At 36.1% G+C, this 17,271-nt stretch overlaps 1 protein-coding gene across 1 annotated transcript in view; it reads right to left on the bottom strand.

The window, feature by feature from the left end:
• The window catches only part of RNGTT (RNA guanylyltransferase and 5'-phosphatase), a 176,236-nt gene that overhangs the window by 138,103 nt on the left and 20,862 nt on the right, over positions 1–17,271 (bottom strand). The window contains exons 7-8 of the mRNA XM_066547332.1: positions 12,481–12,590; positions 11,619–11,720 (exon numbers count right to left, since the gene is read on the bottom strand). Of these exons, the coding sequence (XP_066403429.1) occupies positions 11,619–11,720; positions 12,481–12,590 (212 nt within the window). The remainder of the gene's footprint in view (positions 1–11,618; positions 11,721–12,480; positions 12,591–17,271) is intronic.

Here is a 17,271-nt window from a genome sequence, read left to right as displayed (position 1 = left end):
AGACCTTTGGAAGTCAGTCTGCTCTGAGTATACCAACACTTTGTATTTCTCTCACTTATTTCTAGTATTTAAGTATGCCATCAACAGTTTCCACAGCATTTGAAACCAAAAAATCCCTTAAATTGACTGACAGTCATTTCCAATTAACAGCCTCCAGCTCCAATATTTCTTATTCATGACCTTGCATTTTCTACTACTAAATATCCTTCCAGTTTTATTATTCTGCTCCTCAGTGAATTCAGTGGCTGATCTCCCTCATTTGTTTATCAGAACATACTTGGATTGTGTTTCAAAATACTAAATGATACAACAAAATTAATACTCAGGATCTCTACTTGTGGTTTTTATGCATTTTCCTTCAAAACCATCCACTGCCATTTTCTTTCAATCTATTCTTTACCTATCTTAGAATTCTAGCAATCTTCTTAGCCTCATTTTCTCTAATAAAGAGCAATTTTGTCAAAGTCCAGAAGTATGAGATATACCAGTCTTTCTAGGTCAAAGCCACAATTTTTCCCTTATATGAACTCCTACCAAAATGGTTGAACTCAGAGGAAATCCCATTCCTCATCTATACTGCAGACTGTGTTCCTCAGTCACAGTAATTCTGAGTAATTCTATTAACTACTGCCCTTAGGGCAATCAAATCTGTCATTAAATAAAGAGAAAACCTGCATTTTTTTATCTATTTTTACTTCTCATTACAATAATAATGATTTAAATGTGAAGTCTTACCATGATTGATCCAAACATAGCTTCTAAAATCAAGACCTTTTTTTGCCTCAGCATTAAAATACTGTTACTAGGCACTTGTTTAGCACATAAATGTATCTTGGATATCTCTTACTACACTCAGAAGCACCTGAATTTGTCACCTGTTGAAATGCTCCACCAATTTTCCACCCTAATAAGAGAGTAGAATTCAGCTTCTGGTTAACTTCCACAATTGTAAGGTGTCTCCATGGGGTAAAATGACCAGTTCCCTGTGCTTCAAAACTGTCTTGGTTAAACTCTTATTATGGAGGTCAAGACACTCAGCTTGCATTAGATGTTCAAGTGTGCTCATCATGACAATTCTGATCAGGCAAGTGTAGCAGGTCAACTTCTGTGTCACTGCTGAACCTTTCTTTAACAATCCTGTAGGGATTTTTTAAAAAAATCTGAACCCTGTAACAATTTTTTTATCCTTCAGTTATTAGGAAAATAAAATGTTATTTCTCATATTTTATCTTGAATCTTTACTAAACAAAATGAATGCTTTCCTATATTTATGCTATAATCAAGAAAGTTGTCCTAGTTCATCTGCTACACCAACATCTAATTTTGTGAGAAGTCAGAAAGTTTCCACCAACCAGCCTCATGTTCTGAATCATTAGTTCAAGACACCACTGCCCTGACTCAATGCTAATACAGAAAAAAAAAATCTTTCTCGTCTTATTGATCACCTCATATATCACAATGGAAGGGCTATGCTTGATTTTGATATTCAAACCATCATTTCAGGTGGAAAAGACTTTTAGGACACTTAAGTCCAAATGTAAGCCTAACACTGCCAAGTCCACCACTAAACCACATCCCAAAGTGTCACATCTATATGTCTTCTAAATACCTCCAGGCACTGATTAATTGATCTTCACCAATCACCCTGCTTATTTGAGAACAAAGAATTTCATTTTCACAGGATTTGCTGAGGTGGTATTCCAGATAATGAAGTAACCTTGTCAAGTCACCACTCTAAATTGAGATACCACACAGCTTATACAGCTTTCAGTCTCCATAATTTTTACTATTCATCAGTCTCCTCCATAGTTACCACACTCAGCATCAAAACCTTATTCTTGCCTGCCACCACTCTCCTTTAAACTCTGAATGTAAGTTTCCCTTTTCATTTGTTTCCCTTGACAATTCAAGGTCCAGAGCAGTTACTTTGTGACTGTTACAGCCCTGAACATCATCAAAAGTGAGTGGATCTGCAGATGATATTTACTACAGAAATATTCAATATGCCCAAAACTACAGCAACAAACACTACAAGTTTTGATATCCAAAGGGTACCACAGCCAGGAGGAGAGATGTGACCACACTTCCCCAGCTTACAAGGTTCTAAATTATCAGCAGAAAATGCTCATATAGCAGCTACTTTTTAGGGTTCAGTGAGAGCACAGAACAGCAGCTGCTGCCAAACATGCAAACAAACAAAACAAAACAAAACAGCAAACAAATAATTAGATCAAACAACAAACAGGGTAGTGAAAAATATAGAAATAATGCTGCATGATTATACAACTTCATGGTATCCTCTCACCTGGGGAATTTTTTAATAAAGGAGACAACGGCAATACTAAGGACCATGGAAAAATGTATAGGAATTGTGGAAAGTACTGTAATTTCCCCTAATAAAGTATTGCAGTTGAAACTGAGCTCAAACTTTAGCTTTTCTTGTTTTATAAATCAAAGATAAAGATACTTTAATTAATTTAACAGATGGCAAATTCAAAACCAGTGTAAAACTACATTTTCTATCTAAAGTATTATTAGACTGTGAAACTGCTGGTAAAATAAAGAATTTAGCTAGGTTTAAAAAGCCTATCCAGTTACAGTGCTTTTCTTGTCTCTCTTCCAGGGTTTTAATTAAGTTAGAGTGCAGTGGGTTTTTTTTTTCTTTATTTTTAGAAGGATATTAAACTTTATGGGTTAAATTTAAAGTTGCCTTGTAATCATTATTTGACTTACAACAAAAGGTAAATTAAACTACAACTACTACATATTGAGGAGCTCCTATAGTGCATTGTGACGTGATTTGTCTGATGTAAAACAAAAGAATTGTGAAGAAGCTAGAAAAGATATTACCCAGTAACAACCTTAAGATATTACCCAGTAACAGATTAACTTTAAATATTAGATTATCTTTGTTTCACCCAAATTTTGATGATACTAAGTGCATTTCTCAAATACTGACAGGAACACTGTTGAAAAACAACTGCATGATATAATGTTCTGATCACTTTTTTTTTAAAGCTGCAAGATTAATGGAACAAACTATATCTACAGCTTGACAGAAGTCTTGAATTGTTTCATCATTTTTGCTGCTGTTATTATTATTATTATTATTATCTTCATTATTTATTGCAGATAGATTTGCAAGTTTGCTTGATCTTCTTTGGCTCCATACCTCTCCACAAACCTTTGTCTGAAAATATCTTGGAGGTTTAAGGCAAAATTCATGCCTGAAGCAACAGGCTAAAAAATATATATAAGAAAGAATAACAAATGAATTTAGCATTAGATGACAAGTAGTTGCATTGCTTCTTTCCCAAGCAAGTGAACCGTAATGTCTCTCATGGAGGGCAGTTACAGAGCAGTCACAAAATGAGTAACACAGCTTTGAACAAGGAGATCCCCTTAACCTGGAACTGATTTATGTCAGAGCGTGTTCTGGGTCAATTCCACCTGCATCACTGGCACAAGCCACAGCAGGAACACAACTGCTATTTGTGCTCACAGAACAGATCAGCTCCAAGAGAAAGGGGATGCCCTAGATATCTGGATAGTTCAACTTCACAAACTGAATGGCATTCTTCCCTGACTGAACATAAGCCGTTACGCTTCGTGGATGTGTCTGTAGTCCCCCCTAGGAGAACCAGCAGCTACAGAATGTACTGTTCCACTAAAAGTGGTCTGGGAGAAAGGAAAATAAATAAATAAGCCATAATCACTGATACTGGTTGCTTGAAAAGCAGATATACATGCAGGCACACCCTTTATCTGGATCTCATGAGAACATTTCAGGACTACAGTTGAATACTCCAAGATTAGCATTCATAGCACAAGCTACATAATAAGTTAATGCATTTCAATGCATTAACTATTTATAAATAAACAAAAGAGCTTGCTTATAAGACAATCTGTCCAAATACTTAACTAGTTACATATGAATAATCAGTTAGGTAGCATTGTTCAAAGAGCCCAGAATTGTGCCAATAAAACTTTGTGTCTCAAGAGGCTTCAGAACCATGAAGTATAGGCCTGCTTCTCCACAGAAGAGACTTCCTGTATAGTATCTCATCAGAACTGCTCCTTAAACACCCAAGGAAGGGACACAAACCCCTTCTTTCAGAGTCATGACAGGGTTGTGAGCATATATAAATGAGAAACCACATCCAAGGGTAAGAATGCTTTCTTTGGCCATTCAAGTAAATTTAGATCCACATGAGGGATAATGGGTTCTGTCACACCTATTTATTAATTTTTCTACATTGACTCAATGACTGTAAAAGGAATATTCAGGAGATGAAGAAGCAACAAAGTCATACGGATGTGCCTTAGTAATAAATACACCATCACCAGCCCAAACCCCCCCCCAAAAAAAAAACCAAACAGAAAACCAGACATTTTTTTATATCCAATTGTTCCATATTAGTCCAACAGTTTATGACATTCTATGCTGCCTTGTTTGACTTACAGTCTCCCAATCAAAAGAGACCTCTCCTGGTTCAAAATTAATATTTAAATAAAATTAATGAGATATCTGAAAATAGCCACAAGTCCAGCTATGAAATCCTGACAGCTCCTTTTCTGCTGTCAAAGTCTGCTAGCCAAAGCCTAAACATGCCCTCATTGCCTGTACAGTAGGGAAAACAGGGGAAAAGGACAACATGGCAAAAGGAGGAGATAATGAGGCCACCTTGTACTAGACCTTCCTTGCCCTGAACTAAATAGCTTTACCTAGAGACTGGGGGCATGCTAAACAAACCAGAAGTGCCTTTAATCCAAATTCAATTTACATTTATTTTTACATTCTCAAATGAAAACTCAAGCAACCATACAATATTCATGGGTTCTCATGCTGTGGAAAACAGGCAAATATTAGTCTTATAATCCTAAATTTACTGGCCAATCCAACTGTACAGGACAATTATTAAGATGCAGAGTGAGCAACAACTCACAGCTCCTGAATCTCCAACTCTGTAATGACAAAACACACCATTCCTGCCTCCCCATCCCATCTTCTCTTCCTCTCCTACCTAAATGCAGAAAATAAAACCATGAATTAGGCATTTGCTTTTTTAGAAAATTAATAGGAATGCTGTAGAGTGCTTAACATCTATGTATTGCTCCTTTCAGCCATCATTAGAAAGGCATTTTATACATTTTATATATTTTAATCCTGAACCATTTATGTGATCTTTATATACTTTTGCAGAAGCTTCTTACATTATGTTATCATTACACGCTTCAAAGTTAAACTGCAGGTTACTAACTACTAGTACTGTAGTATATAACAGCTATTTATTTAGAGCTTTTAATCTTGACTGGAAGGGAGTAAAAGCTTTACTGCAACCATTTCAATAATTTTCACAACTTTAGTTTCCAGACAAAATACATACTATCTCCACTTAGATATATTATTCCAAGTAAAGTCAGTGAAATAAATTCCACATGGATTGCAGCCTCATTCTCAACCAAAATTCTTCCATCTACAGAGGCAGATATACAGAACTAGTTTAAAATGAGTGAGCTTGTTTTCCCCTAAAGAATTGTTAAAATAATTATGAAGAAGGACCACAAAGGACAACGGCAAGTAAACAAAAACTGCATTTTTTTTCCCCCATGACCTTCAAAACTTATAAAAACACAGTGTGGAGATTGGAAGACTGGACTAAGAACAGTCACTTCAATCTTTAAATTAAGGTTTTTTAAAGTAAGGTACCAAATCTCTTCTTTAAGTGTCAGCCCATTTTGACAATTTCATACAAATAATAATAGAAAAACCCTTACAACTACTTCTTTGAGCCCTTCAATGAAAATAATACAAATGTCTGAAGAATGGCTGTCCTATACACACAAGTGATGTGTAATTACCAGTTGAGGTTTTGCCCATTGCTGATAGTTATATAAGCACAATTGAATCAAGCTCATTTAACTTGGAATCAAATAACTTGGGTTAAGCCCAGTTGTACACAAAACCTGTCACTCCTATAAAAAATCCATTTGGTCCTGAAAAGTCTATTCAGCACATGCCCAACCGTGGAATATTTCCATCCTTTAAAATTTCCCACCACTGAAACATGTCACAGCCACAGAGAAAGGAACACCAGACAATGGTGCAAAACTGACTAATATTTAAGTCTATTTCTTAAGATAAGTGGGGAGAGGAAGAAGGAAAAGGAAGGTGTGGTTTAAAAGCAGCCAGATGATTCTTGTGTGGGTTCTTCACCCTATCCTATGATTAAGAGGCCAAGATTCCTTCCTTACTCGAAGGCCACAAACATATATTAACTCTAAACATGACTCAATGACAAGACACTCAAAACACAATTTGTAATAGTTCACCTTCTCAGTAGCTATCTGGGTCAGAAGGCAAGGTGCCCAGGGAGAGAGTATTCATACCTTGAGAAACATTATTTTACTCATAAATGCTTTGTTGTGATCAACAGCCCTTAACTTCCTTGCTAACACCATTTCTGAAGATGGCTGAAAATCTCAACACCCTACATTTTTGCCCCACTCCTCTAAATTAGGAAAGAATGCACTGTCAATTTTGCAAACCTCTATTTCAGGAACTTTCCACTATTAGGAAGAAAATTTCACATCCATGAGAATCTGGTCACGTAATTTGCACAATCTGAAAATTCATCTATGGCTTCTTTCTCATTTCCAATAGCCTCCTTCAAGTTCAGCTCCATGTTAATATCTTTGCTCCCAGGAGCCAAGCTTTCCACTGCAAACCCAGGACACTCCACATCTGCTTTCATGACAATCTGGTCTCTTGTTCTTAATAATGAGTTCTCAAGTGTATAGATTTGGGATTTAATTGGATTAGTACTACTCTCCAATCTTCTCTGTCCTCCTTCATTCTCATTATTATCTCAACTTGTTCTCCCCTCTCTCTGAGGGATAGTAGTTTTTCCATGAACCCATTCAAGTATATTTTCTTTAAGCCTTTACAGACAGGCAACCATTTTGCTTCCTTGCCACTTAATTTTGGCTAGTACCTTTTACCTGCTAATTTCTAAAACAAACAAACATTTTTCTCAATTTTCTCCTTTTTTTTTTTTAAGAGTTGCTCCTTAGCAGTGATTATTTTTTCACAATTTACTCTGGACCAAATTACTTTTGGATAATTTCTCACATTAGGAATTTGTAATTTCAGAGTTATGTATATAAGCTTCATCTCATCGTGTAAAGGATCAAAGAGCAGGGAAAGAAAAATTATTGAGCCATGGAAATCAGAGAGAAACTTCAACCTTGTTTTCATGACATTTATAGAAAATTCATCTTAAAATATACTGAGTAGATTCCCTTCAAGGGTCACAAATATGTTTCTAAAAAGGCTGCAACTGACAAAAAAAGAAAAGAAATTTTTTTCAATTTCTACAAAAAGCTGAATTTAAAAAAAAAAAGGAAGCTATCACAAGTTTGATAATATAGCAACTAAATCAAAATAATTATGTTCTCTATATATAGATATATTGCTTTATTGATTGATACATTAAGATAAATCAAACTGATTAATAAACAATCAAAAAATGCCCATCAGTATTATCATACAATTAAGCGTACATTTACTATTTTTATTTCGTATTAGGATAACAATAAAAAGTTAATTACTTAGGCAACAGGCCTTTCTTTTAATGTAAATGTAATTTGCTAATCATGAAAGAAAAAACAACTTCAGAGATGTACCTATTTTGTTACAAACTCGTTAAACAACTAGCAGCAATTCTCAAAGAGCTGTTTTATTCTGCATCTACTTATTCATATTTAGATATCTTCAAGCCATCAAATTTGCATGAAGATTTTTCAAATTTAATAGCCTTTGGCAAGAACTACCTGTTCTGCATTTTTTAAAATAGCTGCCTTAACATAATTGAACAGCCATAGTATTATGATCACATTTATTATTTTTCACTAAAACTGCATGTGTACAGATGTGAAAAATAAAAAAGCTACTCACAGAAATGTAGGAAAATAACTTACTCCCCTAATACGTTCCATTTAGTGCAGGTCACATTTTGCCACCGTAAAACCCAGTCCTGCTTGATTGTACTGATTTGAATTATTCCACAGCCATTTTTAAGCTTTTTATTATTCTTAGTGGTGGCAGTCTTTCCTTCAGAACTGGTGTCTCATTACTTTACCCTGCCTGAACAGTCAGCTCCACTCATTAGAACAAGCATCTGCTACAAACAGTATTAATGAGATCCATATGAAGGGATACAACAAGCCATTACCCACCTGGCTAATCATTTTACAGGACAAAGCTGATAATGCAGAGTCATCCAGCAATGCCTTGAACATCCTGTCACAATTACCTTATCCAGACAGTAACTACTATTTTAGAACAGGGCGCTGCAAAATTGGATACATTTGTAAAGATGTATCTACTTTGTAGCTACTGTTAACATACAACATGTATTTCATCTCAATAAAGCCAAAAGGCACAATTTTACTAGTGGGGAATTTGCCCTTTGGCTTTTGAATAGACTAGCATTAAAATTATTTATAGGATACCAATAGTTTGACTACTGTTCCAATAAATATTGCAAATTTACACCAAACCAGTCAGAGTAGCTGCAGAACTCAGTGACTTTTATTTAAATAATAATAATTTAAAGCAATATAATTTTAGAGGTGGTTTTCTTCAAAACAGCATGAGTTTGCACACAGCATTTACATACAACCAAGTAGCTGGTTCAAAGGAAATATTTCACCAAAGAGTGCCAATGCTAAATGAGCTTCACAGATCTTTTAATTTAAAGTTCATTTCTCTAAACCTAAGATACAAATACACACATCTTTATACATTGGCATTTACAAACATGAGGGGAGAAGTATTTGTTCATACTGTGTTTTTCCCTTTGGGACAAACATACTCCAGGGCCCTGCTAATACTTATGCAGCAAGGGCCCTGGAAACCAGGCACAGAAAAAGCAAGACCACAGTGAAGGCTCAAACTCTTCAAACCACAACAGACTAGGCTAAGCAAGGCTAAGTCAAAAGATTTTGAACTCAGAACTCCAAGAAAATGAAGGAGGATGAGTTTTACCCAAACCAAACACACACTTACAAAAATATGTAAGATACTACTCCAGTAAATCCCACGAGATATTTTATAGAATCACTATCAAATAATTTAACTAATCAATTTCACATTGTTAGACAACGTTATTTGAGAAATAATGCCCTTTTATTTAGGGAAATACTTTCTCTTTTTCTAAAATTATGGATAGAAAAATACAACAATACTAAGAAACCAAAAAAGCATGCACAGTTCTACCACTGGAAAAAAGCCCCAAACAATGGGGAAAGGGGCAAAAAAAAAACCAGCAACAACAAAACACCAAAACCAACAGCTCTTAAAATAGAGGACGAGTGGTTCAGCTCCAATTGGAATCTAGAATTAGCAAATGTTTTTGAATAAAAGTAAAAGTAATTAGTGAAGTTACTGACACTGGATATCAGTTACAAGAATGTACCAAAAATGCTTCAATCATGAAACCTCTAGGAAAGACTGCTGCTGAAGAAATCAAATACAGGTAGTTAACAAATAGTGACATTTAAGAAGTTTGGCTAATGTTGTTGTTTTAGCTAAAATAAAACTGTTTTATTTCAGTGAGAAAGTATAACAGAAAGTTATTAGTTATGCATCTGCTTTTCTTTAAGTCCAACAAGGTCAACAAAAAAGCAGTGCTTTTTAAGCAAAGAGAGAGAACAAAGCAACAAAAGAAAAAAAGCATGCAAGCCTAATAATATTCTCATAGGCAAGGTCTAGACTGCTGCATCTAAACCCCTTTTAACAGAATAGCTTCAGAGATATTTGATGACAGGGGTTCCATCTCCAGATAATGGAAGTAGGAGATCCATAAATGGGTCTCCACTAACTGATGTCTTAATATTAAATTCAAGAAGGTCACGCCTGTCAACACAAGCATTCAGAATAACTAATGAAAATCTGTTTAATTGTGTATGGAGTCTGCATCACTGGAGAACAACTAAATAATTAGAAGAATGTCCAATGTAAAAATGATCATAATTTTTCATTGTTAGTTAGGATACATATCATGCAAAGTGCCTAATGTTCAAATAACAGCTCAGGTTTTCATCTTTAATCTCTTTTTCATATTACTTAAGGTGAATTTCATTAACACTGGATCTCTGTAAATCCATTTTCTTCTCTGAATATACCTATCAGTCTATGTTCATAATCTATTACCAGTTATTATGTTTTGAAAAAATTTAAAAGAGCTATTTAGTTCCTTCAATTTTGTTTTTCCTCCATTCTGTTTTCTCACCATTCTAAAACTAAAAACAGAGGATAGAATGTTCAAAATACTGAAAATTTCAACAAGAAATTACATGTACACTTCAATTTCTTTCACAAAATGCAGTCTTCCAGATACACTACTGTATTCTGTACAATTGCCTTAGTACTCAGAACGTGGGCATCCCATCCACACATTTGAGTAAGAAAATGAGAATATTACATTAAGACATCAGTTTTCCAAATTAATAACATAGGATATGACAAAGACTCTTCAGGTCAGTTTAAGAGCTGGCTGACTTCATTTGTTCAGGGTCAGCAGCTTTGGAATGCCCTATGCCCTGTACTGCCCTGAGAATATGTCTTGACCTCCCAATACTCCACTGCTGTAACTTCACACCCTGAGAACACCTGCACTGCAATATCCAAGTGCTTGTGCATACAGCCAGTGTTAGTAAACCAATTATTCCCACACATTTCTTAATGCTAGGTCTCCATACTGACTGCAAGCTTACTTTGACTTTTCACACCATGCTCAGCCCAAGCTAATAAACCCTTGAAGCGTGAACTCCGCAGAGGAGAGACACTTGAAGGGTCTGGGGCTTTTTCATACAACAAAGCTTAGTTCTGGCTGAATTGTGATTGTGATGAATCCTGACTGACTCCATGTGGAGCCACTTGGCAATTCTCATAAGACATGAAATTCCCCATATTCTCCAGGATTTTCATTATCTAGGATGTTCTATTATTAAAGATAACAAACCTAGCAAAATAAAGAACTCAGGAAAAACTTTAGAATATGTCCAATAAGTCCAATTAGGTTGCAGTTTGTTATTAAACAAAAGGCACCCCTGCAATGAATGTAAGAGAACTAGTGAGGGAAGATAAAATTACTGAGTCTTTAGCTGACATGAACTACATGTTTGAACATGTTTGATCACAGGATGAATTTTAAAAAATACCCCTACAAATTTTCTGATACTGCCCAGCTTCTGAAGGATCAATTAGAAGTTTTAATTTTGCTTATAAATAAAGCCCTCACCTTAGCAAACACTCACTGCTATTTAAGATTATTCTAAGACCTTGGTGGCAAGTTGTGGCTGACAGACAGGCAAGGGTTATGGAGAATAATAGTACCTGCCTTTAATAGTCAGTGTGTAAAACAGCTGCTAGAAAGAAACTTGGCCACAAACTTCAGCAAATGTTGGGTACCAAGACAGAATAAAAACTAATCTCTGGAGCCAGTTTTGTTGCTGTGGTTTGTCCTTTGTACAAGCAAATTCACTTTCCTGAGAAAATACAAACTGTCTACCGAATTTACTGTGTTTTGCTTTTTCATTTAAAATGAACTTACCGGGTGCCGTCTGCTTTCCAGCTAACTTTGTATGGCTTCTGCTCCAAAAATTTAATATTTTGCTTGTCCATGGAAACAGGCTGTGCTCCAGGGAATCCAGTCCTAATAAAAAGAACCATGTTTATTAATGGTTCTGCAATAAATAGTCACACAAGTAAATACATTTTTCACATCAGACTCAAGTCACACCTGGTACCAGACTTGCTGCAAGGTTAACTCTGAGTTAGAACATCTTCTCCAATAAAGTATTTTGCAATAGAAGTCAAAAGCCTATCTCATAGGAACAAAGTTATTTGCTTATGACAAACCACTAAATTATGTGGAACTTCAAAGTTTTAGCTATGCAGAAAGAGATATTTAAATTAAAAATTACAGGCATGAGAAGCATCAACAAGTTAGGAAGCAGTGTGGATCACCAACTTTGGAATGGAAAAATCCAGAATCATAGACACTAAAACCAACATTTTCATTAGCATTGGTCACAAATCCAAGTTGCCTATAAAAATGAGTATTATACCTCTATATTTAAGTGTAATAGCAATGGTATAAATAAATCTACTGCTTGAGAAAGAACTAAGCATTTGTAGAGCTGGAGTAGGCTACATCTGGAATTTGAAAAACAACATTTTGTTATCTCAATGGAAGAGTAATTCTAGAATCTTGTTTCTTAACATCAAAAATTGATCATTCCATTTCATAGTACAGTGCAAGACTTTCACTGCCAAGTGTGTTTGAGGCTTTTTTTTAATAAACAATCCATGGTCACCTTTTTCCTCATTTTCACAATGACCAGTTTCATTCTGCAAAATACAACACCTATTTCTAGATAGTATAAATAAGTAAGTTCTAAATATTCTCATACCCTTCCCATCCGCAGAACTGCTGACATTTTTGCTGTATTCCTCCTAATTTTGGTTGCGTTGTCACCTGGGTCACACATTTAACTGTTATTCCTTCCAAGAAAATTGCACCCTAAAAAAAAAATAATTTAGTATTAAAGCCCTCTTAAAATCAAAACAGAATATGTCAATTCAAGATAAAGACTGTTTTCACAACCCTCTAGAGCAATACTAGCTCAAACATTCCTTAAGGATTTACCCCCAAATGTCAAGATACATTAGCTCAACTTTACCAGGAAACTCACAGGTGAGCCATATTATAAACCCAGGAACTAAATGAGTTATTTATGAGGAAAAAATCTAACTTAAAAAAGGCAATAAGGATAAGGCAAAAGGAAGGCATAGCTAGTATTTAGATGCTTACACTACTTAGCTAATACTCTCAAGAATGTTGATCTAGGACAAACTTAACAAAAGAGAAAATATAAACAGCAGATTTGTAACAAAATATTTGTGTAAATATGTTTTTATAATTTTTTCTCAATCTAAACCAGGTTATTAGAGTGGAGCTGCTATCCTGAAAGCCCCAGAAAAGCCTATGTAGACATCAAAAAAACCAATCTGGAAATAAAACTCTAAAATAACTTGTACATTCTACAAAAAGTTTGATGCCAAGAGGAATAAAAACAAATCATGCATAACAGAACACATGAAAGCCACCAGGTCTACAAAACTACAAAATTAACGATTTCTATGGAGATCTCAAACCAACCAGACTTAATTCAACAGAATCTCAAATAAATTTTCAATGCACACAGAGAAGATCAAACCATGACTATTCACCTGTTGAACCCTGCATGTGAAGATACAAGTATCTCATATCTGTTCTCTAAAACACTTGAAACTAGCTTTAACAAATCCAGAAAGGAGTAGTATTTTTCTCCTCTGCATTTCCACATGCTGCGGCACTCGTCTGTTATACACTTGAGCAAGTCTAGGAACTAATTTGGCAAAAATAACATCATAAATTGGTAATAATTTTCTGCGAGAACAGTATCCTAAACTAGCTCACCATAGGATAACTCAGTACTAGTGACAGCACAACGGAAGCAAAAGGGAAAGCAGGGAAAAGCAGGACCACAGTTTTCAGTACAGCCTGCAGTTAGTTAAGATTGGCTCAGTCATATCACCAAATCACATTCTGAGAACAGAACATCCTAAAGAAATATACTGGTTCAAAACCTTAACTACCCTGAGCTCCACAGACTTTGTGTGTGTCACTCAGCCCATATGATTTACATGGGCACCAGCATGCAGGGGAGTGGGCGAGAGAGGCAGACAGCTACTCGTGCCTGGCCAGCACATTGTCTGCATTTTGGTAAGTGGTGAAGAGCACCAGGAAACAAAGGAAGATGGTTCTGCCTTGCTTCTGTGAATAATGGCAGAGTGGAATGCCAGTACTACTGCTAAGATTGAATTAACAGGCAGGGAACGGGAAAGATTTTCCAGAAAAGAAAAAGTAAAAAATTTGTGCTTGAAAGTGTTTCTTGCAGAGTATCTGCTGCAAGTATAATCACTAAGGCACAGCACTATGAAAACAATGTGAGTCACTTGGGTATTCGTGCTTGGCTAACTTAGCACTTCAGGTTTCATGAGGACATTCCTTGGATAAGGTGCTAAAACTGAGCCAGATCCATGCAGTTTTTACCCTACTGTTCAGCTACCAATGCCTTTGGAAACAGGACACTGGAGACCACGGTGCAGAGACCCCAGAGAACTCAGATCACCAGGAGCACATTGACTCCTCAGCACTGATACTAAGCCCTAAAGGATCCAGGGAAACTACATGCACTGGTATCTACACTGTGCACAACCTTCACACCACCTGCACTAATCAACCTTGCCCCACTTGCCATGAATTTCTCCACCCATCACTTCAGCTGAAGAAGTGGCAATGTGGATCATCCTGTGTTGGTTCATATCCTAAACACCATCTGGAGGAGTGGGGGAGTGGGAACAGCCCCAAACACACACCTTCCTGACCCTAGTGGCTATCACCAGGCCTCGGTGAGAGCTGTCTTCAGCTACTCAGACTTGACTGCGTGCCAAAATGCCCAGAGACTGACTGCCTCCCAGAAGGCAAGAAACATTCCAAAACATGTCAGGAAGAGATATCCTCTAAAATGAAGGAAGTGAGAGACAGAGAGTTACACTTACCAGCTTAGATTTAATACCTAGAAACACAGGAGCAAATCACAGTAACTGCCTCTTGGCATGTACAAGCAAAAAAGAAAACAAAATCATACTGACTGTCACTCAGTAGCAAAGGTGTTCTTTTCATAATGAAACAGGCTTCACAGAATTGGCATTGCATGCATTTGCCTTGGTTTGTTTTTTGTTTGCTTATCTTGTCCTCATCGAGGAACTCAGAAAACATGGAGTAGATGTAACTTCCATAAACCAGAAGTGTAACGTGTTTCAAAACCAGGTGCAGAGGAGTTAGTGTTCCTCTAACAAAATGGAAGAATCTGCAGGGTCTGGTTTAGGCATAAGATCATCAATTTATTTCCACTAAACTTCCTATTAGCATTCTTACTTTTGTGACATCTCTGACTTTATTAACACAGATATAGACTGGGATGGTAGTTTAAGATTCAGTGTTATCCTTCATTTTAAAAATGGGCTGGAAATAACACTGTGCAATTCAGCATAAACAAAGTTCTACCCTTAATAATGGATAAGAAATTATACAAACACACACTGGTAGATAATTAGAGAAAAATACTTGGAAGCAGCAAGAGACCAAAAGCTGAATTAGTATTGTTCTGCCTTGTGAAAGGCAATTATGTTGAGATATATAAACAGAAATATTAGCCTTAAGACATGTGAAATTAATTTTTCCCTATTAAGCCTTACTAGGATGGCCTCAACTAGAGGCTTGCATTCAATTACAGGCACCACAGCATCAGGAAAACATGAGTCAACATGACAGAACACAAAGAATAACAAGAAAGGGCAGTAGTACAAAAAAATATATACTATAAGGAAAAAGTGAGCTAATAAGCATTTAACATGGAGAAGGAAAGGATACCCATACTCAAGCACATAAAATGGTGCTGCCAAATCAAAAAATAGTATTTTTCCCATATCCTTCAAGATGCCCACAGGCAGAAGAATAAGTGCAAGGGTTAAACTTTGCAAAAGAGAGTTGGTTAGACAGAAAAACCCCAAGTCACTAATATTTAGAATAATTGTACTGTGATAGTTAACTAATAAATATTATCCTCATTACATCAAATCAGTTTAATTGCTTCCTTCTGTCTCACAGATGACCACAAGACACCTGCACTCAAAATCATGAATTAAATCATTAACAGCCACCATCTCTTCCAGATTGTTTAAGATGTCACAACTCATTTCAGAAGCACTGCATCTCACACCCCATAAAATGCAACTTACTTGGGACTAGAAGAGATGACATTCCTTAATAAACAGTAAAAGTTCCATTTAACCCATGAAAGGTTTGTAGGTTCTGGCTCAGAATTACAACTTTTTGTCCGATTTGCAAAATGAAATATTTTTTTCCTGAAGTGAGATTCTAAGTGTCAGTTAATAATGTTGTTTTGATGCTACAATCAATACTGCATGCACTGACAAAGTCAAAACTTGTTTGGATTTCCTGTGTGGCACCTCAGACTGCAACAAGCTCATTTCCTGGTACCTGTCAACTTCCCTCAGGTGATGACAAAGGAAACTGTAATGGCTTTCTGTTCTAATGATTCTGTAGTAGTGTAGGAAAGAAAGGCTGTCTTGATTTTTTTGACATCAAAATATGGAAGTTTTAATGAAAAATGCTGCAGTAAAGTTTCTCACATCAGAGTTTCTGAAATGGACAGCATATTAACTTCATTTCACAGGTTAGCTAGCACTTGTTTCTGACTATTCATTACCCTAGCAAGATGCCTGGGAGCTGTCTCCTCCTCTGCTACTAAACTTTTCCTCTGTCTCCACAAAGATTTGGGTCAAAATGAGAAAAATTCAGACCATTGCTATCACTACAGCTGCTTCTAGTTTTACACTGCCTACCCCTGGGCTTTTAGGAAAGAGATGAATTATAAAGGTGGAAACATCTGCCGCAGGAAACCAACATAATACTGAAAATGTAGCCCTTTAGACAGTAAAATCAGAATATCTGAGCAAGAGGTATTTACCTGATACTCACTCCCCCTGTAGACCGCATATTTACAAGGAACCACAAATATCCATCTCTACTGAGTTAAGCAGCAGTCCCATCTGCCAGCCAAGAACCATGGTAAAGAATTCTGCCCGTTCCTCCTCTTCGTGTCAAAGAATGTTCCTTCAGAGCTGCAAAACTGAATTATACGAATATGCATATTAACTAGATGACTCTTTCTTTCACAAATTATCTAACTCATAATTAACTTTTAGTTATTAATATGCTTATTCGTATAATTTAGCTTCCAGCTTTCAACAAAACTACGGTGGCAGACAAGAAAAAGTCTGGGAAGCCAATATCATTCCTATTAAGTAGACCAGTTGAGTTTTATACTTGATGAAAAGAGGCTGTCATTGTAATTCATCATAACACCTCAGCTCCTAATGCATCAGAGGACACATCAAAAAAACTCTAAGGTTCCAGCCCCCCCCCAAAATATTTAGATATCAATGCTTTACTGCAAGGCTAATGGAAGAAGTGGTGATATCCCATAAATATACTTTTACTATGTCTTTACAGTGTGAGAAATTTTTTATTCCCAATGAGGGATAATTTGAAAGTTCTCAAAGTTCATCTT

Source organism: Molothrus aeneus, chromosome 3 (assembly GCF_037042795.1).
Source record: "Molothrus aeneus isolate 106 chromosome 3, BPBGC_Maene_1.0, whole genome shotgun sequence".
NCBI lineage: Eukaryota > Metazoa > Chordata > Aves > Passeriformes > Icteridae > Molothrus > Molothrus aeneus.
This window is presented reverse-complemented; position numbering and strand designations above follow the sequence as displayed.